Here is a 27,626-nt window from a genome sequence, read left to right on the forward strand (position 1 = left end):
TGAATGCAGCTTGGAGTGTTGAATGGCTCTGTACTTGTCCCAATACACATAGCTTGTTGTGAGTGTCTGGAGAGAAGTGAATGGCCTGAATACCTAGTGTGCCTGATTGGCTGCCTGCCTGCATGAATGAATGCCCCTAGTCGTGATTGGATGCTCGAGTGTGACCCAGCGGAATGAATGGGAGATCAACAGTATATCTGGGGACCTTTCACTGCTAGGAATCGTGTTCAGAAGCTGAAGTCCACTACGACAAGTAACTGGAGTAACTGACGCTTGACCTTGAAGCCCCGCTGGACGAGAAGGAGTGCTGTTACTCTCCCTCGTAATCTGCTGTGTTTCCAAGGACTGACCCAGAGAGGACCTGGTAAGGCGCCCTCTTTCCGAGCTACGAGGGACCATCGTGCACAGCTGATCTTTGCCAAAGCTCCCTGGTAGACAGACCTTCGACAGGCTGCCGACCCGATACGGGGACTGCTGTGGAACTCCAAGGAGAAGCGCCCGGACGGTTGTCCGCCACTGACGACAACCGCCGTCGCCGACTGGAGCCACCGTGCTCCCGTTTGCCTAAGAACGTCCCTTGATCATTGGACGCTCTCGTCTGCATCGTCACCCGCTTGTCTCCCGCTGGAGAAGGCCCGACCGTCGACGCGCCGAGGAGCATCCACAGGTGGGTTTCCCACCACCTAAAGACCACAGAGACGCTGACGACTCTACACCCTTGCTGGGCCACAGTTCATCTCTTTGCGGTCCAGAACTATCGTCACCGAGGTGCCCCGCACGCCTCTTCCTTGCAGAACGCCAACGCTCTGTCGTCGACGAGCATCGCTAGGAACAAAGCTGCCACTTCCCTGCCGTAGTTCAACCTGCTCACCGTCGGACGTTCGACGACCCGTGACTCCTGCCTTAGAGGGAGGGCACTCAAGAAGGGCCGTCGATTCCCTGACACCGAAGTCCTCGACACCTCTCGACGATCCGTGGCTCCTGCCTGAAAGGGAGTCACTCAAGAAGGATCGGTCGACGCATCGTCAGAGACCTCTACTCCACCAGGTACACTGGGGGGGTAAAACCTTAATAGGAGGAAGTAAGACTATCGGACAATATATGGACTGGGCTTGTGCTATATATCTTTATTTACAGGTTGCTCAGGTGGGGGGGGGAGATCTCCACACAGAGCTGTGCCTAGTGGTAGGGGTCAGCATTCTGCCTATTGTTTCAACCATCTTTCGTTCCTGCCTATCTCTATTGCTGGTTTCCTCGTTATTGATCTGTGTGACATTTTAACCGTACAGTTGAAGCACTTTAATGAGATTGGATAACATTAGTGGTACCACTTTAGAATTGTATATATTTATCATTATTGACTTCCGAGTACAAAGTGCGTTATTGTGATCATGTACATACCTTTGAATATTAATTATATAAAGACTGTTTTCAGTAATACAGTGTGTGGACATTCCTTTGTGGGGGATCGGGGACTACACTGTACTTAAGAACCAGCCTGCATCACCTCCTGAGAAGCTAGGCCTTGATTGCTCGACCACGTACCAATAATAGAGAATCTTGGCTGGGGTCCTCTGCCTCTCCTCTACCATATAGAGAGCGGAAGTACCACACCCCCTACCAGTCTTGACAACGTGACCGTAGCTCCGCGAATCGCCATTTAGTCCTTTTCTATCACCAGGTCCATGACCATTTAGCAATAATAGAGGATACTTATTAGAGGGGATAGCGGGCGGGCGTATGGAGGAAAGTGGACTATGGGGTAAGGTAGTCAATACGGTACGTAACTGTCATACTCCTAAGTCCGTCCCATCCAGTTTCCTCTATACTTGTGGGAAATTCCCAAGCACTGACCATAGGAAAAACGGGTGGATGGAAAATCCCTTATTGGAACAAATTCTTAACAACTGTCTCGCCAAATTGGGCATCGGCCCGGGAGCTCAGGTCAAGACAATGTCAGAAAAAAGCTGATGGGGAAGCACACATAGCAGCCTTGGCTATGGACTCCGAAGGGAGGTATTTTTGGAAGTTAAAAGCAGTCACTTTGCCACAGACCAGACGTGCATGAATGCCCTTTGGTGGCTGAAGGCCTTGAATTTTGTAGGCCTCAGAAATACATGAAGCAATCCAACGAGAGATGGACGCTTTCGAGGCTGGTTTCCCTTTTGGGTCACCAAACGTAACCAAGAGTTGTGAAACTAAGTTCGATTGTTCTGTCGAGGTAAAACTTCAGAGCACGTCTGACATCTAGATTGTGTAAAACCCTCTCAGCATCGGAGACCAGGTTCGGAAAGAAGACCGGAAAGCTATTGACTGGTTTAAGTGGAATTCAGAGAAACTACTTTAGGAAGGAAAGAGGGGCGAGTGCGAAGCACAACCATATCCTTGTGGAAAGTTAGAACAAGATGTTCAACAGAGAGCTTGAAACTTACAAATTCGTCTTGCAGATGTTACTGCATTTGGAGAGGTTGAGGATAGGGTGCAGTCCAGCCTAGTTGGGTTTGGGCACTGTATTTCATGACGACTCATGTTTTTGCCCAAAAGGCCCTAGGGTACTAATGTGAGCTGTTCTGGAACTAGCCCGCTTAGCACAGCTATAGAGGGAAGGGGTGGAGAATATAAAACCCTTTTGTATAGAGCGCATAGCAGCAGTCCCTGTTAGAAGAAGAATGGATATATGCATCACCAGATTCACTAGATTTGACAGCTGGAGATTCTGATTTAGTCGCCCCTAAAATCCCAGGAATCTCAAAAAGCATGAAAACTAAACTCCTGTCTCAGTGATTCACCCTGAGAGCGCTTTGGAGGAATTTTGCAATAGCTGCCAAGGATTTTGCTGTCTGGGTATTAGTCTTCCTTCAAGTCAGCTTTTCATTTGTAGATGTGTGGGAAAAAGTGAACCCAAAGCACAGGTCAAGGATCTTCTACAGCTCCCAAATAAACGTTGAGGCCTGCATCCAGGCTTGTTATTGAACATCCACTCTTGGCAACATACTCCTGGCTGTTGAGTGGTTGATGAGGAAAGAGGAGGAGGGAGGGCGGAAAAGGGGAGGGCTCAGCGATGGGTGGCAAAACTGTACTAGGGAGAAGCAAAATCCTCATGGAAACCAAAAATAACACCCTATGTTGAAAAGGGTCTTTACCCAGGGAGGCGGGAGAGGGATAAAAACAAGGTCTCAGAGCAAAGACTTCAGAGAGGGACATTGCAGACTGCTCTGAAATGGCACCTGAATCTGCACGCTGCTGAAAGTTATCTAGCATTTTCCTTTGTGCGGTGGACTGCATCACTTTGATTGGACTGAGGTTTTGGGGCCAGATGAGGACTGGTGCACACAGTCTGAGCCACCAGCTCCCTCAACATTCCAGAGACTTGGATTACGGTACTAGGTGAGCTGCAGTAAAAAGCCCTTGCTGGCCAGCAGTGAATGTCAATCAGTCTATCAGAGTTAGTCCGGAACAGGGAACCTCAGGAGCAGGCCTGAAATTAGCAACTAGAGGAAGAACCTCAGGGTTGGGACTATTGTTGCACCAAAAAAAAAAAAAAAAAAAAAAAGGGGGGAACCTTACGGTTCACCCCGGAATTAACCCCAGACTGGGGCTGCTCTGGGTCACACCCACTGGTGTGAATTTTTATTTTAAAACGACTAAATTCCCTCAGGAAGCCAGTGGTCCCCAGAAACAAAATCACTGGCCTGCGGTTCTCTAAAAGACTTACTTAGCTTCTGCTTTTTCTGTGCTGCGATTACGTTTTTCTGGTGACGAGTGTCCACACCAAAAGTATGGCCACAGCACAAGCACAGATTCCAAGCAGATGTCTGGGCCAAAGAACTCCGTGACCAAACAGAGGGCGACGGACCAGACAAATGAAGCCGAGGGAGGACAGCAAAAAGAAAAAAACAAAATCATGGGGATAAAAACAGGGAGAAGTGAACCCTGCGTGGCTCGTCTCGTGCCCGTGAAACGTAACTCCCAAAAGTATGCTGGAAAGGTAATGGGTTGTAGGAGTACAAACCAAACTATTCCTTCATGTAATTAACAAAATGTGATAATGATGCCAGTAAGTCTAGGTAGTGGTCAACAATGTATATAGTATATAGCACACAAACAATACTGTATTTGTTGTTAAGTAAGTTTAAGTGTTGTCATATTGTATCCACAATGTGGTAGCTAGTTAGGGTTACATACATTATGGCAAACCTCAAAAGGTGCACTTCCCACTAGCCATTGGCAAGTAACTCTTGGAGTACAAAAAAGGTGTGATGTGTGTATTTGGAGAACTAAAAAGGGGCAGGTGACTTGTTTGGGAAATGGCAGATAAAGTTTAAAACCCAAAAATGGGGAACTCAGTAATTTTCTGAAAATTATGAGCGATGCAGAGAAGTACAACTTAGTTGAAATCTGTCAGACAAAGCAGGGGTTCCAGAGTAGTTTCGACATTTTCTTCTTTTTTTAAAAAAACATTTTACAAATTTGATCTCATTACTTTTCCAACACCTACTGAATTTGTATTGGACAAGAAGCACTATTAAAAAGAAGTTACACTTACAAAATAAACCGCTCCAAAACTTCCATGTCCAATCTCTCGGAGATCTGAGAACTGCTTCTCTGGATCATCCCTGAAAAAGAGATCGGCTATTTCAGGGTCTTTCAAGCTTCCTGCTCGGTTGGTAGACGGCATCCTGCTGGGCAGCAAGCCGTCCGACTATCTGGGTTTCAAGTGTGGTCTCAAAGAGTGTGTCATCTGGCTGAACGTTTCTTTTTTCTGCATGGGCTACTGCAAAAGAAGATACCGGCAGTTAGGTCACCAAAAGGAGTGCAATGTAATAAGATACTTGATTATTTAGATACATTAACAACCTTAAATTGTGAAACTCAAAATCCCAAGTAAACAACCTAGAAAGCATTTTGACTTCACTTGTTAAAATGTACTTTACCCATTAAACACAGTCCTTCATTTTTGGTTTAGTCTTTGAGAACTATAGGTACACGACCCAAGACTGATGCATGTATCGTAGCTTACCAGCACATCGGACCATTTAATATTCATGTCAGCTCACATTCTAGCTGACGCACACATAATTCATCTAAATAACTTGCTCCAACATTTTAATCAAACGACATCACAGCCATTATCTTACAGCAGCATTCCCACTATACACCTACAACTTGTGCAACACCTCTCCTACACAATAGGGAAGACCCAATACCGATACTTGGACATATAGCCCCTTAGATGACCACTTTCATCATTATGCAATGCAGAAGGAATCGCCTGGGCCACAACAAAGGAAGGGAATTGACAGGATCAGTAAGGAGGTAGGACAAACGCCACACCAAACACTAAACTGCACAGCAGAATTGGCCAGAACATAACCACCATGCAGGGTTCACTCAGATTGCACCAGAGGGAAATCAGACATCATAAGTGACTGAAAATAGCCACGCTACAACAGGAACACAATCATGATGCATCAGACCAAGAAAGAGAACACCATGCAAGAGAAACTCATAAGTAAAGAGGTACCTAATAAAACAAAACTCAGGCCACACAAGGCCCTTGCACAGACTCCAAAAGCAGCTACAAGCATTGAGATCTTCCAAACCACCACACAGGGAGGAAGAACAAGCACTCTTAATAATCCACTGCCGCAGAGTAGACTCAAAAAACAAGCTTGAGGGCACAACCTGGACTGCTACTGCAGAAGAAAGGCACGCATTCAAGGACTGACATACATTCTTCACAATATAGGGTCATGGAACTCCACAACTGCTTCCTAAAGCGATAATTCCATCAAACTACATTCAACCCGAAAACAAATCCCAAAATGCTGGCTCAAATGTTTCCAGGAAACAAACACAAACCAAAGATAGTCATAATACACGGAACACATTCTGAAAAACAATGCACAGGCATGACCAAACATATCTAGTTAACTATACATGGCTGAAAACTAGGCAGCAACCATGCCACCAACCATAACCTATCATCAGAAATAACACACACACATCACCTTGAACACACAAGGCAATATTGCATGCCAAAACATAGGCAGTTGCTAATCAAACCAAATCCACAATAACCCATCAGGCAACAAAACCTGTGCACAACAAATTTACAACAATGAAAGTTAATGACTTTATTGACCACTGTACTCCTAGTCCATAGTCCAGTTTCCTTCCTATCAAGCCTCCACATTTGCACTCGCCATTAGCTAGTGACGGCTTGGCTAGTAAGAAATGGTGTGCTAGTAAAGAACTGAGGGGAAGGTGATTGTTTGGCTTGCAAGTTGAAATGTTTACCTCTGTCCATACTCTTGGAGATGCTAGCCTTGGGGAAGGAACCAGGGCTGTGACATGCCAGCAGAAAATAGCCTCTCAATGTCACTAAAACGTGCAGCCATGCACACCTGGTGCCAGCCCTTGCCTCACCCAGCCAGTCATCCATCTACCTAGGCCAATACGTGACTGGTTAGTTTAAGAGGGGGAGGTTGGAGGAAGGGGGTCTAAGGATTTAAGGTACAGTAGTCAGTACAGTGAGTAACTTACTCTTAAACCAAGCCCCCCCCCCCGCCTTTCTTCCTAGTCTTGAGAGACTACCAAACCAGTGTAACCTAAGGGGGGTCAGAGGGCCTAACCTGATTTATCCAAAACGATTCTGCAGACAACAGTGCTTGGCCAAATTGGGTGATGGCCTGAGAGCATAGTACGGAAAGTAGTGCTGACACAAAACCGGAGGGGAGGCCAGCATAACATTCCTGGCAATAACCTCCCAAGGGAAATGCCTCTGGCAAGCAACCAAAGCAGCCTTCATTGTTGCAGTATGAGAGTGCAGACCTTTCAGAGGAGGCTATTTATGACGCCTGCAGCCCCTCTGAAATACTCGTGTATTTCAAGTGTATTAGTGGAATCTAGTGTAGTATGGTCCGTTCAAGAACACAATTCCGTGGTCTTATTGAGGTAGAATGATAGTGCTCTGCGTGCATCTAGGTTGTGCGGACTGAATCTGCACCAAGCAGAGTTCGGAAAAAAATGTAAGCAATGCACTTTCCCCCAATTCATGTTAAAATTATAGAAAACCAGAGAGATAAAGAAAAGATGCGTTATAAGCAACTTTACATTATTTTGAACAATTTGAAAAAGAAATCTGAATTCATAATCAAATGCGTTTTTAGGATCATTCTAAAGTATACACACATTGGTACACACAGTATAAACACATACAGTGTGATGCATAAAAAAACAGATGATGAATGTTTTAAACGATGCCACATGTTAAATGTTTTAATGATGTATTTCTCTGTTAATTACAGTGCATAGAAACATGAATAATAAATTATTTTTTATAATACAGAGCTGAAGAATAGATTTCCAATTAAAGAGATTGTTTTTTCGATGTGAAGCCCTCATAATTGTAATTGTTTTAATAATTATTTAAAAAATGATGGATGCATAAAAATGTGCTTGAAGATTATTTTTCCATACATTATACACAGCATGTTTTTCTTGCCTCTTTGTATCATCGTCTTCTAACGATAAACTTTCAGACCACCAAAGTAACACACAAAGCCAATGCCTTCAAAATAATAAACAGGCTGTGGTTCTTTTGAAACACAATTGTAGATTCTAGTCGACAATAGTTCTCTGGATGTGTGGTTGAAAGCGGTTTAATTAGGTACCTCAATGCCCAACTCAGTTTCATGGCCAATTCTGGTACTCTCAAGAAAACATTTTTAAAGCATTGTGGGCAGACAAATAAAACATGATTTGATATATTTTTAACACCAAACTATTTTTATATATATTCAATAAGAGGCCAGTCGTTTTTTTGCGTTCAAGTTTTCTTAACAATCCATTTAAGTCTATGGGACGCCAAATAGTATACAAAGTAGATAGATTGTTTTTGGTTTACTGGCTAACGTTGGGAAGAGAAGCAGGCCAAAGAAGGCACATGCAAGAGGAAAATCAACCATGGGAATGACACAGTTACTCACTGTAGTGACTACCTTACTCCTAGTCCATAGTCCCCTTTCCTTCATACTTGTGGGACATTCCGTCCTTCGGGACAGGACCGGAGCACTTTAAAGCATCAACAAATTTACTTTTTTTGTCCTTTTATTTTTACACTGGGCCACTGCACGTGACCGAAGACCCGCCTTCCTGAGCTCCGCCTGTGCATCGGCCTTCAGTCCTTTTCCATCGCCAGGTCCGAGATCATTTAACAACAATATAGGATACTTATTAGAGGGGACGGCTGGCAGGCGTATGGAGGAAAGGGGACTATGGACTAAGAGTAAGGTAGTCACTACAGTGAGTAACTGTCATACTCACAACTCCCGTCACCTTTCCTCCATCCTTGTGAGAGATTCCCAAGCACTACCCGTAGTTATTACAGGTGTATGGAAAACCCTTATTGGAATCAATTCTTTAGAACTACCTGGTCAAATTGGGCATCAGCCCGGGAGCTCAGGTCTAGACAGTAATGTTTGCAAAAAGCTGATGGGGAGGCCCACGTAGCCGTCTTGGCGAGGACTCCCAAGGGACATATTTTAGGAAGGCAAGAGCAGCCGCTTTTCTGCGGACCAGGTGTGCATGCATACCCTTTGGGGGTTGAAGGCCTTGAATGATATAGGCCTCAGAAATACATGAGGCTATCCAGCAGGGGATGGATGCCTTTGAGGCTGGTTTCCCTTTCGGGTTTCCGGATGTAACGGAGAGTTGTGAGGGCCCTCCGAGTTCACTCGTTCTAGCGAGGTAAAACTTCAGGGCTCACCCGACGTCCAGAACTCTCTCGGCATCAGAGGCCGGGTTCCGGAAGACGACTGGTAAGGAGATAAATCAGTAACCACCTTAGGAAGAAATGAAGGATGAGTGCGAAGCACAACCTTATCCTTGTGGCAAGTGAGAAACGGATGTTCCACAGGAAAAGCTTGGAGCTCGCTGACTTGCCTTGCCGATGTTATTGTAATCAGAAATGCAACTTTCCAAGAAAGGCAATAGGATCGGTTATGGGCCATGGGTTCAAAAGGCTTATGACAAAGCGGTGAGGACCACATTCAGATCCCATTTGGGATGAGGAATCCGAACCGGCAGAAATAGATTAAGAAGTGTCGCAAAGTGTCTCTTCATGACTGGGTTAGTCAATGAAAAAAAGAACAGCTGTCTGTAGACAGGTAGGCCGCAATGGCGGACAAAAAAAAATAGTCCTGCATGACAGTACCAGAAGGTGCCAAGTCAGATATGAAAGACAACCGTGTCGACAGAAACGTGCCTGGGATCGAGCGGTTTAGCCAAACACCAATGGCAAAAGCGGAGACATTTGCTCCAGTATTGAGCCCCTATGGAAGGTTTCCTGGCTGCTTGGATAATGCGCAGGTTGTTCTCGGACAGAATAAACTGCTTTAAAGATCTGGCACAAGGTCGCCAAGCTGACCGACTGTGGGGCGGGGTGCAACAGCTGGCGATTGCTCTGGTAAAGGTGGTCTGCAATCTGCGGCAACATGATTGGGGGAAGAATTGGCAATTGCTGCAGTTCCGAAAACCAAAACCTGGCTGGCCATGAAGGGGAAAAGGCAGTTTGACGCGCTCCTGAGTTTGCAAAGTGACTGATGAATCCATGGTATGGTAAAGGAGGAAAAGCATAAGCTTTCATGTTGTCCCACGGGATCTCGAGGGCGTCCCCCAAGAAGACACTCTGAACGCGTCCCTGGACGCATAAACGGGAAGTTTCCCGTTTGATGATGTCGCAAAGAGGTCCACCTCTGGAGTGCTCCTTTTTTTAATTTTTATTTGATTGTATTAGTTTTATACAAAACCTTTTTACAAAATAAGAGAAGAAAAAAAAAATAGACCTCTGAATTCACAATAATCACCATGAAATCAAGAAAACACAACCATTATGCCCAGAACCATCACACATCATCTTACTGATACCCAACATATTAGAGTAAAGCGTCAAGACATCAATTGGCATCAAATTAAGACTGAACTTGTCCATCAATCTCAATAAATCACTTAAAGTCTTTGTTACTCAGCCAGACAATGATGGGTCAACAATCCATCTAGTCTACAGTGGCACAAATCAGCATATAATTATGACCTGAAAGAAGCGCAGACCACCAATCGTCCATATTACCATTTATGGGGGCAGACCTCCCCCAACGCTACAGTCCATTCTGATATTAAAGCTGTACATTCGGCCACCAGATGCTGGAGTAATTCCACGTGCCCACCACAGAACCGACAATTGTCCACAGTGTCTTTGTCTTGTTTTAATAGGGGCATCTCTTTTGTCGGTAACAAATTCAAAGCAAACAGCAAAAACTGGTCTCGATATCTTGAGAGAAATTGTGGAAGGTATCTTGGAATTTGGTTTACAGGGCAAGCATCTTTGATTTGTACAATACACAATTTCATTTTCAAGTCGACTTAAGTGTTGAGATCCAATCGCACTGGCTCACCTTTTTTTCTTACAGCACAGGGATTTTCCTGTAATAATTCAGCAGAAGCACTCACATGCGCCAGGTTTTTTGATATTTTGTTCGCCCATTCCTTTAATAAACCGCTGTAAGGATTTCCAGTGGTTTCTTCCAAGATTAAATATGGAGCAGCAGGTGTAGGCATCGACATCTTTCTAAACAAGGCAAGGGATTTCCATAGTAATGAAGCACCGAGTGATTGGAGCCCCAGCTCAAATCTTATCGCTGCGATTGACACATTTGACAGGAGGCGTAAAACTTTCCTCCAGAACTTGGCTTCTAACACATCCCATATTGTCGATCAATGTTTAAACCCGCTTCAGTGCAAAAAGGTAATTACAGCTACAACCTTTTGGCGACAGAATTGAATCACTGGCATAAGTGTAAACTTGCCGAACTCACGGTGTAACTTCAAGACTTGTAAGGAAAGATTAGTTATTTTTACTTTCAGGTCTTTGATCCATTCCCATTCATGTATTGATTTATTAAATAAAATTCCCAAATAACAGATTGACTTTGCTCTTGCAACTTGTTGACCTGCAGTAAACCATTTGAAGTTTTGCCCTTGCTTCCCAAATTGTGTCCCAAAGACAATAACCTTAGATTTTTCTATGATAATCTCCATGCAGTTCAGCTTGAGATAGGAGTCCAACTTTGTTAGCAGGCGTTGAAGGCCAATTTGTGTGGAGTCCATCAGCACTATATCATCTGCATAAATTGCCCAGCTTACCATATGGCTATTGATTTTCGGAGGAAATATGTTACACTCTAGAAGTGCTTCTGGTAGGTCCGCAATATAAAGTTTGAAAATTAGAGCGGCCAACGGGCATCCTTGCTTGACCCCACTCTCTGTTGTAAAGTCTTTTCATAATTCACTGTGGGTATTCACTCTTACTTTAATTGTGGTGTTCGAATGCAGTTGTATTAACATTTGCAAGAGTTAAGGTGGCCACTTCCATTTTTTTTAATTTGTTCCTTAGGGTTGTTCGATTAACCCCCATCAAAAGCCTAGTGTAGGTCGACAAATGCCAAAAAAAAGGGGGACTTTTTACTTTTCTTAGCTTCAAGTTTTAAGAGGTTAAGTAGGATGAGATTGAGTTCTACCCCCAACACCACTAGTAAAACCAGTTTGTCTCATCTATTATATTTGCTTCAATTGCCCATTTTGCCAGCCGCTTCTGAAGAAAGGAAGCAAAGATTTTCCCTATAACATCCAACAGGGCAATCGGACGGTAGTTGGCCAGGATCTGCTCGATTCCCCCTTTTTAAATATGGGCACAACTACCGCTGATTGCCATGAGGAAGGGATTTGCTTAATGTCGGCTATTTTCTCAAGTAGGGTTTTGATGTATGAGGACCACAGGCTTTTATTCTTTAAGACCTGCTGCTCGAATATGTTTACAGCCTCTGTGCTGTGATTTTGATGCTAACAGCAGCCCGATGCTTATTGCCACCATTACCCACCACGAGGAGTCCTGCACTTTCAAAGAAGGCCGCCCGCAATCTACTTGCGACCTCCAGTGCCTAACTGAGCACAGCAGACTATGCGGAGCACTGATTGGCTGTTGAGCTAATCTTAGCCACCTATCTATTGTGTGCCGGCAGACGAAGCCGGCCCACTCCTACTAAGGTCCAGGGAAACAATGCCAATACCTGTCTTCAGCCTTCCTCGCCCTTCGCCCAGAAACTCTGCCTTTTTTCTGGTCCACTACCTCGGTGACCATCCACATCATGTATGTCATGTATGGAGCCCTCGCCAATGCGCACTGCCGCTGACTCTTTGAGACGATACTGTTGCCGTAAGACTCTTACTCTAACATTGATTACTTGTTCCACATTATCTGTTCTGCCTACGCACCTGTGCCTACCATCGTTGCAACTTTCTTTACGTTCATCAACTTCTACCATCTATGTGCACTCATTTAACGTCCGCTTACTTGCCGTCAACGCTTGTGCCTTTCGCAGCCCTGTGCACTCTGACACCGTTCCCTGTACAACCTAACTTCTCGCTTCACGTGCGACACCGATCTGTTGGTAATCGCGAATACACGCTGCCACTCGAATGTGCGTTATCCTATGTGTCCTGTCAGGCCTGCTCACATTATTCACTGCCATTTACTCTCCAACTGCGCAAACCGTTGCATTTGTGCCTTGTGTTTAGTTACCGCAGCACATTTTCCAATTTTTCCTGTATGCTCTGTACCTTGTGCTCAGCCCTCATCGCCCCTCTGTATTGTTTAGCCAGACCTACCAAGTGTTTATAATTGCCTGTGGAACCATTATGCCTAGTGTTTAATCATTGAAATACATTGCCCTATTTGACTGTATGCTCTGTATCTCGTGCTCAGCCCTCAGCCCAACTCTGTATTGCTTAGCGCGAAATATCTAGCGCCTACAACTGCCTGTGCTACCTCTCTGATAACATGCAGACATTGTGATTTTGCCTAGTGTTTAGCCATCTCAGCAATTTATTCTACTTCTGCCCATATGCTCTGAGACCTATGCCCAGCCCCTTGCTCACACTCTGCGCTTAGGCTGCCCTCTTGCTTAAAACTACTGGCACCATCACATACCGGCTACTATGCTTGCCCAGAGCACTGCCACTATCCGCACACACCTTGCTCTAACGTCTCACCTTTAAAATTGCAGCATTGCTTGGATTACTTTTATACAGGCATAACTCCCCGTCTGTAGCCTCACCACTGACCTGCCCACACGTCCACTCTTCATCATCCTGTGCATCTCAACCTGAACCTAACATGTCTTCCACCTCACACGTGCCATGCCTTACCGGCACTTCGTGTAGCACACAGCAGCAACACCTTACCTTGATGACTATGTTTGAGCATCCTACCAACCTGTACCTCAACGATCCGTCCCTTTGGCTCAAACACTTTGCCATGAAACCCACTCCTAACCAACCTTGCACTGTGCCCATGAGGAACCTCGGACTTTGTTCCAGACTTCCCCACTTCTCCCACCGTCTGACCATTACCAGCTTGCCAACCAAACCATCTCGCCACGAGACAACACCCACTGCCTCCCACCACACAGCCACGCCTATAATGGACATCACCTGGGATGCAAGTACCCAACACCATAGCCCCTCAACTCCTCTTAAGGCTGCCCTGAACACTACTCACGGCTCACCCACTAGACATGGCTGACCTCATCATAACTCATGACCTGGACCTTATAGCCGTCACTGAAACCTGGCTCCAAGCTGCCTCACCATTATTAGAAGTGACCGTAACACTGGTCAATCCAAAGGAGGTGACATAGCCATTATACACAAAATCTCCATCAATCTCCACCTCACCACTCCCTGCCAAATCATCTCAGCCGAACTACTCACTGCCAAGCTAGCTATCACCTCCAACCAGACGATCACACTCCACATCATATACAGACCTCCCGTTCCGTTATCTACATTTGCTGAGGACCTATCCCACATCCTCGCTAACACTAAGACCAAGTCTCAAATCCTTGTACTAGGTGATTTCAACCTTGGCTACCAAGACCCCAATGATGCCTCTGCCCACGATATCAACAACCTGCTACTTAATTCAGGCTTCACACAACAGGTCACTTCACCAACCCACTCTAAGGGTTGGAGTCTCGACTGGATAGCGGACCTAAACTGTGACACTATCATCAAATCCAAACAACCATGTGCCTGGACAGACCACCACCTAATCACATTCAGCATCCCAACTAGAATCATCCACACTACTCCAGATATTGCAACCGCCACCACCACAAGAAATAAGTGCAACATAACCTCTGCTAAATCACTCCTACTCATCCTCATCCTCCCTGCTCTCAATGATCTCTCATCCGCTTGCTCTGATCCTACAGTCTTGGTAGACATGTACAACCAGACTATGCGGAAAGCCCTTGATATTATTGCTCCTGCCAAACTCAGAAAATCCAAACCCCGCGCCCACCTCAACTCTTGGTTCACGCCACAGTTGAGAACCCTATGCAAGGAAAAAAGGACCCTCGAAGCTCGCTGGAAAAATAATCCAACAGAAGCCAACAAAGCATGTGCTCCCTTAGCTACTCTAATTTACAAAGAAGCCATACTTCAGGCTAAAAAAAGAGACATAAAACAAACGCATTGAAACAGCCCAATCCAACACCAAGGAGCTATTCAGAATTTTAAAGGAACTGGAATCCCCCGCCACTCCACCAGACACCTGTCCTAAAGACAGTACCTGGTGTGCGAACATTCAAAAGGCCCTCCTTGGAAAAATCGTCACTCTCCAAACAAAAATCAATGAAAGAAAAATCAGTTTGCAGGACAGCCTGCACTACAAAACTCCCCAGGTTAATATTAACACCAACCCTGAATCCTTGAAACCATTCAGCTTTGCACCCCTCTCCATCATCGAAGTTGAACACATTATCAATAACCTTAAACCTTCCAATTGTCAGGGGGACCCATGCCCTGCCACCATTAGCCTTGCATAACCTAGCGCTCTTTATCACCACAATCAAACTGCTCATTTAGCTCGGGGATTGTCCCGGACAACCTCAAGGATGCTTGGGTTATCCCTCGCCTCAAAAAACCCACTTTGGATGCTAACATACCCACCAATTGCAGACCGATCACCACAGTCCCTTTCCTTCTAAAAATTCTGGATCGTGCTGCTTACTGGCAAATCCAAGATTATTTGGAAACTAAAACTCCTAGGACTGAGGAAATCTGGTTTCCGTCCTCGATACGGTACAGAAACTGCTCTCTTAGACCTTAAAACCCAGATTGAAGACCTAAAAGACAAGGGTAAACTTGCCCTCCTACTCCTCGTAGATCTCTTCGCGGCTTTCAATTTAGTAAATCACCAAACCCGATGCCGCCACCTCAAAACCACCACCCGCTTCTCGCACAAAGCCACAGCCTGGATCACTTCCTTCCTTCCTTTCTAATAGATCCATGAGGGTCTTCTCCCCAACCGCCACCGCTGATCCCTCACCAGTCACTTGTGCAGTCCCTCAAGGATCATGCGTGTCCCCGACACACTAATGTGTTTATAAAACCCCTTTTCGACATTTTGGATTATCTGGGTGTCATTTATACAAACTACGCAGATGACACCCAGATACTCATCCCTATCACAGGTGACCACAAAGTCGACTCGCTAGCCATCAACGCCATTTACCAAGTCATCCCGGCCTGGATGGCCCAGCACAAACTGTGCTTGAATTATGAAAAGACCGAGCTTCTCATCCTTGGCTCCCATCAAAGACTCAGTAAACTAGACGCATCGTTTAAATCTTTCACCATTGATTGTAACACCATCAAAGTGGCTAAAGATACAAAAATGCTTGGAATCTACATCGATTCCACTCTCTCACTAGCTAGGCAAACTAATGCAGTTTCATTGGCTGCCTCTTACACATGCAAGCTTATCACAGCATGCCGCCCCTTCCTATCGCCAGCCAACTGCACTACACTTGCTAGGACCTTGGTCCCATCTAAAATTGATTACTGCAATGCACTCTACCTGGGCACCAACCAATGTAACATTAAAAAGCTACAAATCATCCAAAATAATGCCATCAGAGCGGCTCTTAACTTACCCAGGAACCTCCACATCTCTGACACTAGACGGAGCCTTTGCAGGCTCTCAGTCTCCCAAAGAGTCTCTCTTAAAGCACTTGCGCTCACACACAAAAGCCTCGCCAACCAAGCACCTAGCTACCTAACCAGTAGATTTACACTACACACTGCCGTGAGAACACTCAGAAGTGCCCAAACTGCCTGCCTTGCTATCCCGCGCTCAAACCTCCAGAGATCTGGTGGTCGTAGCTTTGAAACTATGGAACACACTACCTAATCCTCTTAGAGCTGAATCTACCTTCCCAGCTTTCAAGCACAAAGTCAAAACCTGGTTGTCTGCCCAAGACCTGCCTTGACCGTGCTCCTTGCCCCCCCCGAATAATTTATACTGTAAATTTGTACATATACTGTATTTCCTGTATAACTTGCATATTCTCTCCTAATGCACTGTCTGTACTGTACACTTCACTGTTCTGTTTTAATGCCTGTAACTAAGTGACGCGCCCTGGGGCCTGGTGCGCTATATAAATAAAATAAATACAAAAATACAAATGAAGTTTGTGAGGCCATCCGGGCCTGCTGTTCCAGAATTCTTAAGCTTAGCGATTGTCTCCTCAATCTCGGTTGTGTTGTAACTTAAATTCCAAGGCACAGTAGTGTCAATAAATTTAATCAGATCGTCTATAGATGTTGCTTTGAAAACCATTGTAAAGTGCTTCACCCAAACATTTTCAGTTACATCTACTATCATATGTGCCATCTGCGATCTTAACTCAGCATTTATGATGGCCCACGTTTCAGGGCTCTTGCTGGAACAGATTAGTCTAAGCATTACTTCTGCTTGCTCTTGTTCACAAAGAAATTTAAACTATGATAACCAATTTCTATAGCGCTGTTGTAACTTTCTTTTATACTAAGAACGCAACTGGTGTACAAGAACGCTTAAGCTGTTTAAGATCATGCTTTACTTTCATCTCCTTAGTTTCTTTTCTGAATGGATGTTTATGAATTTGTTGAGCGGCACTGAATCCACTTCTGGGTGATTTGAATTGGGTCAATAAAGAAGAATATTCAATGGTACCATCACCATTTATAGTTCCTATGCCCAATATTCCCGTAAACTCTACAATCTCAGATGTAATTATCCTAATTCAATTTAGGCCTTGTTTTATATCAAGTGGAACATTATAGAAGAGATTTCGATGAGCTAGTTTGGCAGTACAACGTACATTTACAGTGGTATGATCGCTGTGTCGCATTTGAAGAATCTCCAGGATGTTAATTTTAGCAATCAAGTCACGAGAGGCCCATATATAGTCCAGCGTCTTATGGGAGCCATTTCTGTGCCAAGTTGGTCTAGCCGAAAAGTCGCCATGCGTTTGACCATTTAACATTACACAGTTTCGATTTGCTAATTCCTCAAGCCATCTCTTCCCACAACCACCTTTGAGCTCATGAATTTGCTCTTGAGGGGTTCCTGCATGAGTTGAACCATGAATAATTCATGTTGCCACATCTAACTGAGAAATTCTGGTAATTTAACATGAAATCGTCAATTAAAGAGGTGACTGATGATATGAAGCTATTTCACGAGATATTTGCTGGGTTCCAATAAACTTTCACCAAGAGTACAAACTCCTTTGGTCCCAACGTCTCATCTGATAATTGAATGATTGTGCCTTGGACAAAGGCATTTGGATGAAATGATTCTTGGACAACCCAGCCGGGAACATCTCTGATCAGGGTTATAAGCCCAGAGAAGGGGCATCCAGACGCATTTTTCATCGCCGGAGTAAAGATTAAGGAGAAACCTTCACATACTGGTGCAGTTCTAAACCAGTTATATGGAGACAAATTAGTGTATAATTTTTTTGCCTTTAACTCGTCATCCTGGAATAAGTGCATAAAACCTCTGGTGTTCCACGAGATTAATGAGCACTTGTGGACTTGACATTTGGTTGAGTGCTAATAGCGATTCATCTGGGCTTTTTTTCCGTTTGTATGGTCAGGATATCTATCCTTAGCGGGTCCCTTTGACTTCTTGTCCTCTCTTCCTTGCCCAAAATGCTCCTGAGAGATCGTCTTCTTGAATCATTGGCCGAACATTCACTGCACTGTTGCAGTATTTCTATAGAGGCAGTCCTAGTCGACTCGGAGTCACTGCCTTGATAGTCACCGATTTCTTAACCAAACGTGAATTCATTTTTAGCACCTCTGAGGGTATTCGCTACCAAATGGGAGTGCAGGTGTAGTACCACCCAGTCTAAGCGCCTCTCTGATAGGTATTCAACTATGTTGTCATCAGATTCGATAGTTCCGAGGGCTGGCACACAATTTAATAATTTCATAATGCTCTGATTTAAATTAACGTTGTCTTTATCTTTTAACACATACTGCAGTTGAAGTGTTTTCGTATGGCATCAACCCTCTGACAGGTGACTACTCGAAGACATATTTGAGTGTCCAGTTTTTTGGACCTGCGAAGTGGTATATTTCTGGTTCAGATTCGTACTGGAGACAATTGATTGCTTTATGTTGGGCTGCTTACCCACTGCAGGTTTCAATATTGGAGGTCTTGACCTCACTGGACTACCCTCATCACGCTTTCTCTTTGCCACTAATTATTTGATTTGCCTGGCCATAATCCTCATTAGCTTGTTGATTTTCAACAATGCATTCAGAGTCAAGACTACTGGAATCACTTCTGTCAATTGCACCCGATTCAGGGGGACTTATGCTGTCGGCATCATGAATAGAATATGTAGATAGATTTACCAAGTCGTCAGTATTAAATGACTGAATTTCTTCCTGATCCCCCGCCTTCAAGTCTTGGACGTTTAATGGATTGATATTGCATTTCCAGTGTATTGTCCCAACTTATGGGCGCTTTTGGTGGATTTCTCAGCTTGTCCTTTTTCCTCTGTGTGTTTGAACATTACACTCAATGGGTGTCAGTCTAGAAATACGCATACCTCTACTTTGAGCCCGCAAACGCATTTTGGTGGCGGTGGGCCAACCGTCTCATGCACGATACGACAGAATATAGGTTTTCGAGTTTGCCAATGAACGACCATTTTGATGTAACAAGAATCACCATTTTGTTTTCTAACCACTGCTCATTGCTTTCTGTTCCTATTGCTTCACAGTATATTTTCCGATTACACTGCTCGACTATGGAACATTGTTATCTGTATGTGAAAAGGACAAGGCCGCAGGGCCGTGAGGATAACAAGAGTTCGCTGAAACACAAACGTAGGCAGCGCCAGGAAGAATGCCCGGCTCCCTTCTTTATGTAGCCTTGAAGCAGAGCTGCAGGGCATTTAATCATTACACAGCTGCCAGCCAGTCTCGTTATATGGTAGAATATGTTAGAATAATACCGCCAAAGGCTTGAATTATGCTTTTCTAACAGCCCCCCCTTTGCTGAGCCCGCTAGAGCATGTCGGCTCCCAGGACGCGAATAGCACCTGATAGATAGCAAGGTCCGGAATGCAACTCCCCCCTCGTATGTAGTTCGCTTCCAAGAACAGAAGCGCCGTGCTCTATTCAATAACCGAAAGATGCCTTCGCACTCACAAATTGTAAATTGTTACTAGAATAGATGTTTGAAGGTGTCAGTGGTCGGAGATGTCCATCATCACACCAAGTTCAAAAAACCCAATAAGGGGGAGGGGGGGGGTGTTAAACATGTCACAGCTGATTGTTTGATATGCATTTTGTATATATGTAACTGATGTACGTAATTCACTCTTGCGTCCCTCGAGGTCTAGAGATACACGTCGCGGGCGTGAGACTGAGTTGGCCAATTGAGACTTTTGCTTTGCAATAAAACCCTAGCTTTGGGAATACAATCTCGCGTCTGGCTTCTGTGTCGTGTGTGGTGATCCGCCTCGTTTCCATAGACGTCAGGGGCCCCTAGGGGCCCCTTTCATGGGGGGCTATGGGGGGGGTTGTTAAATTCTGAATACATTTCTTCGACATATTGGACTTAGTTTTTACAACCCTTCTCCACTCGCAATTCAGCAGTTTTAGTAGTGACTTTTGTCTTTGTTTTACTGCTTGTTTGACCTAATGAGACCGATTTAGGAGCCAAAAATATGCCAAACGTGCCAATGTTGGATAAACTTGGTAAGGCCACAGGGGGTAGCACTGGAACCAAAGATTCTTTTATAGGTTGACTTGTGAAGGTAAAACTAGATGGCATTGTTGGAACAAGCACATTTGAGGCTGGCTTGGGTCTCAAGGGTTCAATGTTATTCAAGGGACTTATAGGAAACTGACGATCATTTAGGGCATCAGAGACTTGCAGATGATGTAGTTACAGGTGGTGGAGCGGTAACGCCCAAAATCCCTGTTTTTTCCAACAGCCTGGTAGGTTGCTTAAAGCTCTCTTTTCTCTGAGCTATTGGCCGGAAACAAATCAATTGAAGTCTGTGCTAAGGGCACTTCGTTTGACTCATGGAGCGAGTGACACACTGCTTAAGGGTCTCATTGAATGATGGCTTATGGATATGATGTCACATCCATTTTGTACATTCTAGCACAGCATTCAGAAGTTCATTATTATGCATCAATTCATTCCGTGAGATGTCACTCAACCGATGTTGCCACTTAGCCGAAGTCTCGGCTTCTTCGTCCAGTCGTTTACAAATATGGTCTGCAAAAATCTCCAACGCATGGACTTTGGTGTTCACTACCGCCAACAAGGCAGGTTGGTCTCTTATTGCGTCATGCAGAGATTCGTACAATTTTGTAAAGGGAATTAAAGCTGTTGAAGATGCGGCCAGCACGTTATTGTAAATTTGAAGACTGGCTGCCACTGATAAATGCTGTTTCTTTGACTGCACACCATCAAAATCATCTTGACGCGTCGTATTGGCTGTATTTGTTCCAAAGTCCGCAGTAAGACCCTTCTCACCACATAAGCGACTAGTTTCTTTCAAGAGAAGGTTGCCCTTTGGCTGCAATGCGGATTTTTTGATTTAAATTTGGAAGGCTAAACGTCTTACAAGGCCTGGGAGTACCAGTTAACTCAACAGATTTGTTAGACGGGATTATAATGCCCGCCAGTCCAGATTCCGCTCGAGAGGACCATGTCCTGCAATAGTGGCGTCAAGGTCCGAGGAGCAGGCACATTTTCAACACCTTTCATTGACTATGTTATGTTTAGGAAGTCAGCTTTTAGACGTTCCGCAAACCTTGGTTCACGAGAAGCATCAACAAAGTGGAATCTCTGCCTACTTGCATCTGTGCCTCTTGCTTGGACGGTAGAACTTTCAAACAGGGTAGGGTCACCAACCAGAATTACGGAAGAAAGGATGCCGCAGGACCTCGAACGAGGATGGTCTCTTTCTCGTAATGCAAGTTTCTTTAATGGCTGTCCAGCAGTGTTCTTTTTCGCAACATTTTTATCGCTTGATTTCATAGTTGCATTATAGCTAACTTTGGAGCTAGCCCCATGTTTTTTGTCACAAACTTGCTGTGCATTATGTTATCTTTAGAACTGTCAGCTTTGCTGTCGATCTCTGACGTCGGTTGTCGTTATTCCGCTAACATTTAAAGTTATCGCATCAGTGGGATGATTACCATCTCCTCCCGCGGTGCTAACATTACTGGGAAAAATTCCAACTAAATAAAGTTTCGACATAGTCTTAGCATTTGATTAAATAGTTTTGCTACAGATTCTCAATGACGTTGCTGGGGGAGCATCGAGTGAGTTTTGCAAATCCTGTGCCGACAAAGGGCGAGCAACTACATTGACAAATGCTGGATTCTAAAAGTTCAAGGTCTGTAAGCTCAGCCTGTGTTATGCCGTTCTTAACGAGAGGTACAGCAAAATGTTCAAGGCAATAGCGGAAATATTTGGCGGGGTAGCATGTTCAGATATCATGGAGGATGCTTGACTTTGTGCATTGGCATTAACATTATTCTGCTTGAAGGCCGTGTCAGCGTCATAGTCTATCAAGGTTAACTTAGTGTTTACACTCGCTTTCGCCTTCACGTGGACGGAACTCGAATCCGCGGCAGAACAAGCATCTGCACCATTCAACTTACAACTCAAGCGACCACTGCAGGGCGTCTGACGCATGAGCATGATTGCAGTCAACCGTACATTCACACTCACCTTGGTTGCAGCTCAGTTCCTTCTCAGCGGTCTTGAGCTGCTGTAGCAGCAGTTTGTGGCGCGTCAATTGACCCGTCTCCAAGGCATCGACTTGCTTATGAGAATGATGATTGTTGCCTTGGCACAAGGTTGTAGACAAAGTCCTCATTTTAGTGTAATGTGGAGAGGACACTTCCAACTCCAGCTTCCAGCGACACCAAGACAACAAGACTCTGCTTCGACTCTGCGTCTGCTCCGAGGACTCCCAGAGGGGTTGAGAAGAGTAATTGAGAGTAAAAACAGACTGTCCAAAAGCAGCACGCCACAGCAGACCGCAGACAACAAGACTGCTTCGACTCTGCCCCATTGCTGAAAAATGTAGTTGAGAACATTGTTGTCTCCCAATCGTAACTCGCTGCCGATTGGCGGCTGAGGGAATCTGCAGCCACATTGAGGTTACCCGGGATGTGTACAGCTTGGAGCCAGACATTGTGCCGGATGGCCCAATTCCAAATTTGTATGGCAAGGTTCACCAGGAGAGGAGACTTGGTGCCCCCCTGCTTGTTGATGTAAAACATTGCAACGGAATTGTCCGTGCCAATACGGACCACGCTGTTGGTGATGGTTGGTTGGAAAGCCTTGAGCGCTAGAAAAACTGCCAGGAGCTCCGGGTAATCGATATGGAACCGCCTGTCTTGAAGAGTCTTCAAATCGTAAACCTCAAGGTGATTCAGTGTTGCTCCCCATCCCAGAAGACAGGAGTCTGTGATAACAGTTACTTGTGGGCAGGGCTCCTGGAAGGAGGTCCCCACTGAAAGGTTGCTGGCGGACGACCACCATTGAAGATCCGCCGTCCTGCAAGATGGAACTAGAATCATCTTGCAATCCGGTTCTGGAGACAGGGACCAGCTGTCCCGAAGAGCAAGCGGAGAGCGCCTCATCTTCAGGCACGCAAGAGGCAGCGCCAACACACAAAAAGCCATAAGGCCCAAGAGTCTCTGGAACCACCAAGCAGTCATGTGAGGAATGGAGGAAGAGCTGGCATGTGGTCTACAGGTCTGCAATCCTGTCCTCCGTCTGGAAAACCCTGGTACTGATGGTATCCCAACGGAAAACCAGAAAGACCAGGTCGAGAGACTGTCATGGACGATTTCCGCTAATTCACTGACAGCCCAAGATGGAACAGGAGCTGAAGGACTGACTGAAGATTGGTTGTAGCCACCTGGGGGCAAGGATTGCGCAGGAGCCAATCATCCAAGTATGGATATACATTGACCCCCTGCAGTCTGAGGAATGCTGCAATGACTGACGACATCTTCATAAAGACAGTGCCGAGCTGAGCCCAAACTGGAGCACACAAAACTGGAAGTGAGCTGCTCCCTCGGAGAACCGCAGATATTTCCGATGAGGGCTCCAAATCGGTACGTGCATGTATGCGTCCTGAAAGTCCACCATGCTAAGCCAATCGCCCTTCCGGAGAGAGGATTTCGTCTGGCTGGGTGTACTCATCTTGAATTTCTCTTGAGGGCGAAAAAGATTGAACTTGGAAAGGTCGAGGATAGTGCACAGGCCAGCCTGGTTGGGTTTGGGCACTGTAAACGGACGGTAGTAGTAGCCCTCACCTTGCTCCCCAGGGGGAAAAGGTTCCACTGCTTTGAGGTCTAGAAGTTTCTGTACCTCTGCTCTAAGGGAGGGAGGCCCAGTCTGCTGAAAGGGAGGATTGGGGAGGGGTAAGCGAAAGCCCGCCCGAGCGACTGACAAAACCCTTCGGTCTTCGGTGATTGTCTGCCACACCTCCAGTTGAGATGAGATTTGTCCTCCCTACGGAGTCTTGTGCGGCCGATGGAAAATATAATTTTGATGTTTTATCGGCAGTGAGACCACCCGTTCCAGGCGAGGAGGCTGTTGGCCGAGAGAAAAACCGGCCACTTTGCCGTTGACGATGTGGCCGGCCAGGTACAGCATCCGCTCGGTGCACACACAGGGGTCTTGCTCTGAATACAGAGAAAGAACTTGTTTGAGATCCCGACCTCTAGAGTATAAAGTGCCTTTGCTGGTGTTTTCGCAAGGACTGACAATGACGTGGCCTTTTGAGTGCTAGCTTGGGTCTTTGTTAGTTCGTCTATGCGAAGTTCTTTCCCATTTAAGGGAAGATCAAGCACTTTGTCCTGAACTTACTTCGAGAACTTTGTAGCGTGCAGCCACGCTTGGTGGGAGAGGGCTACCCCGACCATAATGCCTCGAGTGGGAGTGTCTACATGATGGGCTGCAGCCTCAAGTAAATCCTGCGCCAGAACTCTGGCATCTGACAAGCCACCTTTGAAGTCTTCCAGTTTATCAGCAGGAATACATTCCTGGAACTCGGCTAGCTCCTTCCACAGCTAGACATTTGCAGCCGCCAGGATGAGCTGGTATTGGCTCGACGAATTGGAAAAGGCCTCCTTCCCAATGGCGTCAAGAAGCCTGTCCTGCTTGGAGGATCTGGACCACTGCAGTGGAGGATATAGAGGCCGGCTTGGACTGGAGCGTAGCTGGCACCACCACTGTCAACGAGGGGAGCGGGCAAGCGGACAAAGATATGTCTTTGGAAGTGTGAAGCTTATAGCGAGCATCAATCTTGTTCAGATGCTGCCCAAAATTAGGTTTTTCCCAGACCTTACAGGCTTCAGCCAAGACATCCTACTGAGGAACAGGCCAGTGCGCTCCTGCGTTGACAGGATGAAGGCTCCAGAAAGCACCCCTCATGTGGAGCTGGGGCCTCGGATACTGGGATATCTAGCAGCACCATCATGTCCAGCACCCGGTCATGAAAAGCTCTAATAGAGCGGGGCGGCTCATCGCTGTCCTGGTCCATTTGGTCCTCATCCAGTGACGCGAGCGCATAAGACTGATGCGTGGCATTTGGCGCCTCAGGACCTAAAGTTTTGTCTGGCAGTACACCCGATATCCTTTCTACCGGGGCAAGAGGAGGAAGTGGTGGAGGTGGTGCCACCGGGGCCTTCATAGGATCTGCCTGAGCAGGAGGCGGTACAGGCGGGCTAGGATACATTTCCCTGAAAAGATCCTTAAAGTAAGTCTTCATGGGATCAGAATGCATCTAGGCCATCTAAGGTCTAGGCGCTGGAGTGGGCAGAGGCTGCACGGAAGGAGCATACCCCCATGACCGCAAGGAGGATGGTTGCCAGGATGGACCCCCCACCAATTCCACATAGATCAGGGGTGCGGACGCAGGAGGGAGGGAGACTGTATGCAGCAGAGGTGGCCGAGCATGCCAATCCACTGGAGAGTGAAACGGGTTCTTACTGTCCACAAAGCGTGAAAATGGCTGCTCAACCCAAAAAGAGGCCCCTCAGCACAGTAAACGTTGGTGTAAGTGGTAGTAAAAATGACCACCGTGCTCCGCGGGGTTGAGCTGCCATCGTGTCAATGCCTGAGGAGAACTGCGCCACAGGAGTCAAGTGGGGCCATAGTCCCCTCATGGGAGTCAGGGGGTCTTATGCCGGTACTAGCAGATATAGGGTGTGAACTCGGCACCTTCGGGACTGCTGAAGAATTAGCCCCAAAAAGGGGACCCTCGGCTGAGCCGGTACTGGCAGGCATACAGTGCATGACCGCCTTCTTCACCCCCTCAGCAGAACTGGTGTCACCACGAGCCGGAGTGTGGGAAGGCTGAGAGCCGCACCCTAGAGCTAGCACCCTCCATGGGGGTTCCTCAATTCTGCCAGTGTTTAGAATAGCCCATGAAAGGGAGCCTCTGGGTTAAACCCAGTACATTTAGCCACCTTAGGAGGGGCCTTGAGCCGAAACTCAGTGTAAGTAGTTTCCGATGTGGAAACTTCAGGGCGAACCCTGGTACGAAAAGCCACAGTGGAACTGGGCCCAGCTTTAGCCCCTGAACAGGGAACCACAGAAAAATTAACAGGTTTGGCAGTCCCACTGCGAGGGGCCTCGGAGGAAGCTCTGGTGTGCCCGTTATGCCCCTTGCGGGACACCTCAGGGATATCCCTGTAGTAGAGCTACTTGAGCTCTAACTCCTGGACCTGGAAGACCCCAGAAAGGAGTCCCCAAAAGGAAAGAACTCACCGGCAGCTTCCTTTTCTCGTCAATGAAGAGCTGTAAATGAGGTAGAGGAACACGCTGAAGACTTCCTCCCACCTGACAAGCCAACACTGCAGTGGGGGAGGGGTGTTGAGATGCCTTCATCATGACTTCTTTATGGTACGCAAATGTGCCGGGTAGGATTTCGACACAGTAAAGAGTCTGAAAATGTATCCCAATCCCTCCCCCCCCACCCCCCTCAGGAAGAACCTCTACCAACACCCCAGATACAGAAATGTTTTAAACTCCTGTGCCAGGATGAGCGTACAAAATTGAAGAAAGGGGAAGGGAGGGATGAGAGGGAGGGATTAGGACATGGAGAAGGGTGGGAAGAGGCAGACAAAAGTCCCACCTCACCAGTGACAGAACCAAGGAGTGATGTGGATTTCCCAACATGATCAAGTGAAGGGAGAGCCCTTCCCAACCGATGGAAGGAGGCGAACAAGGCAGTCACTTTGGATTGGGTTCAGCAGAGGAAGTGTACACCTGGTAGAATCTAAAGGGGTTGATACTCTGTTGCCTCTTTCTTTAGGCTGTATGGGAATGGTTTTGTCTGCCTGCTTGCTCCGGAAAGCCCATGAGTTCACTAAAAGGATAGAAATCTAGAATCGGAGAAGCTAACAGGGCTTCTGGGCTAGCTTTGCCAGGAACACCAGAGACATTGCTGTGAGCGAAGTGTTTTTTTCGAAAGCCTCTGATGCATAGAAATGTTGAAGAGTTCTAGACTATTGAATGTAAATCGGAAAACTTTTCTTCGACAAGACCGAATTTATGAGTAAACCACTTGCCGTCAAGTAGATCTGGTCTGCCGGTGACCTGCGCGACTGCCTGGTCGCCACCAATCCACACTAATGATCTCTTGAAGGAAGAACTCACATTTTGAGAGCTATTTCCCCCACTCTCGATTTGCAGCTTCTAGCATTGCACCAGCATTAGCCCGACAACTGTAAAGCAGAAATTCGGTGTACCTTGTTGCCAATTACCTTCAGTAACTTATCATCCTTCCCAAGAAACATAGTAGCTGGAAAAGCTTCAAATGAAGGCTAGCTAGAGCCAACTCTGGGGACAGAGGCTGGGATGCGAGACAAGAGAAACGTCAGTAACGCATAGCGCCACCTTTGGTTTAATACTGTGGTAGACGGCATTTTCGGTCATACATTTGTGGCCACAGCTATAGGATCTTTCTGGATGAGGACAGCAGACACTTGAGATACACTGCAAGGCCAACATGGCTGAGAAGACCTCTGGTTCCATAGAGGTGACCTGTGGTGCTGAAATCTCCAAAAACTTGAGAAGCCAACAAAAACTAATTTAAAGGAGCAGCTAAATTAAGGATTTCTTGCACTGCATGAACTGGCCAGCACCCTAAGTCGGGAGACATGTTTCA

The 27,626-nt window shown here is 46.1% G+C and overlaps 1 protein-coding gene across 1 annotated transcript in view; it reads right to left on the reverse strand.

Annotated features, from left to right (window-relative positions):
* Positions 1-27,626, reverse strand: part of TAOK1 (TAO kinase 1) — a 1,754,180-nt gene that overhangs the window by 1,604,980 nt on the left and 121,574 nt on the right. Inside the window, exon 2 of the mRNA XM_069615276.1 lies at positions 4,547-4,774. Within this exon, the coding sequence (XP_069471377.1) occupies positions 4,547-4,678 (132 nt within the window). The 5' untranslated portion in view covers positions 4,679-4,774. The remainder of the gene's footprint in view (positions 1-4,546; positions 4,775-27,626) is intronic.

The sequence above is a fragment of the Ambystoma mexicanum genome, chromosome 9 (genome assembly GCF_040938575.1).
Source record: "Ambystoma mexicanum isolate Mex_15411 chromosome 9, UKY_AmexF1_1, whole genome shotgun sequence".
NCBI classification, from domain to species: Eukaryota; Metazoa; Chordata; class Amphibia; order Caudata; family Ambystomatidae; genus Ambystoma; species Ambystoma mexicanum.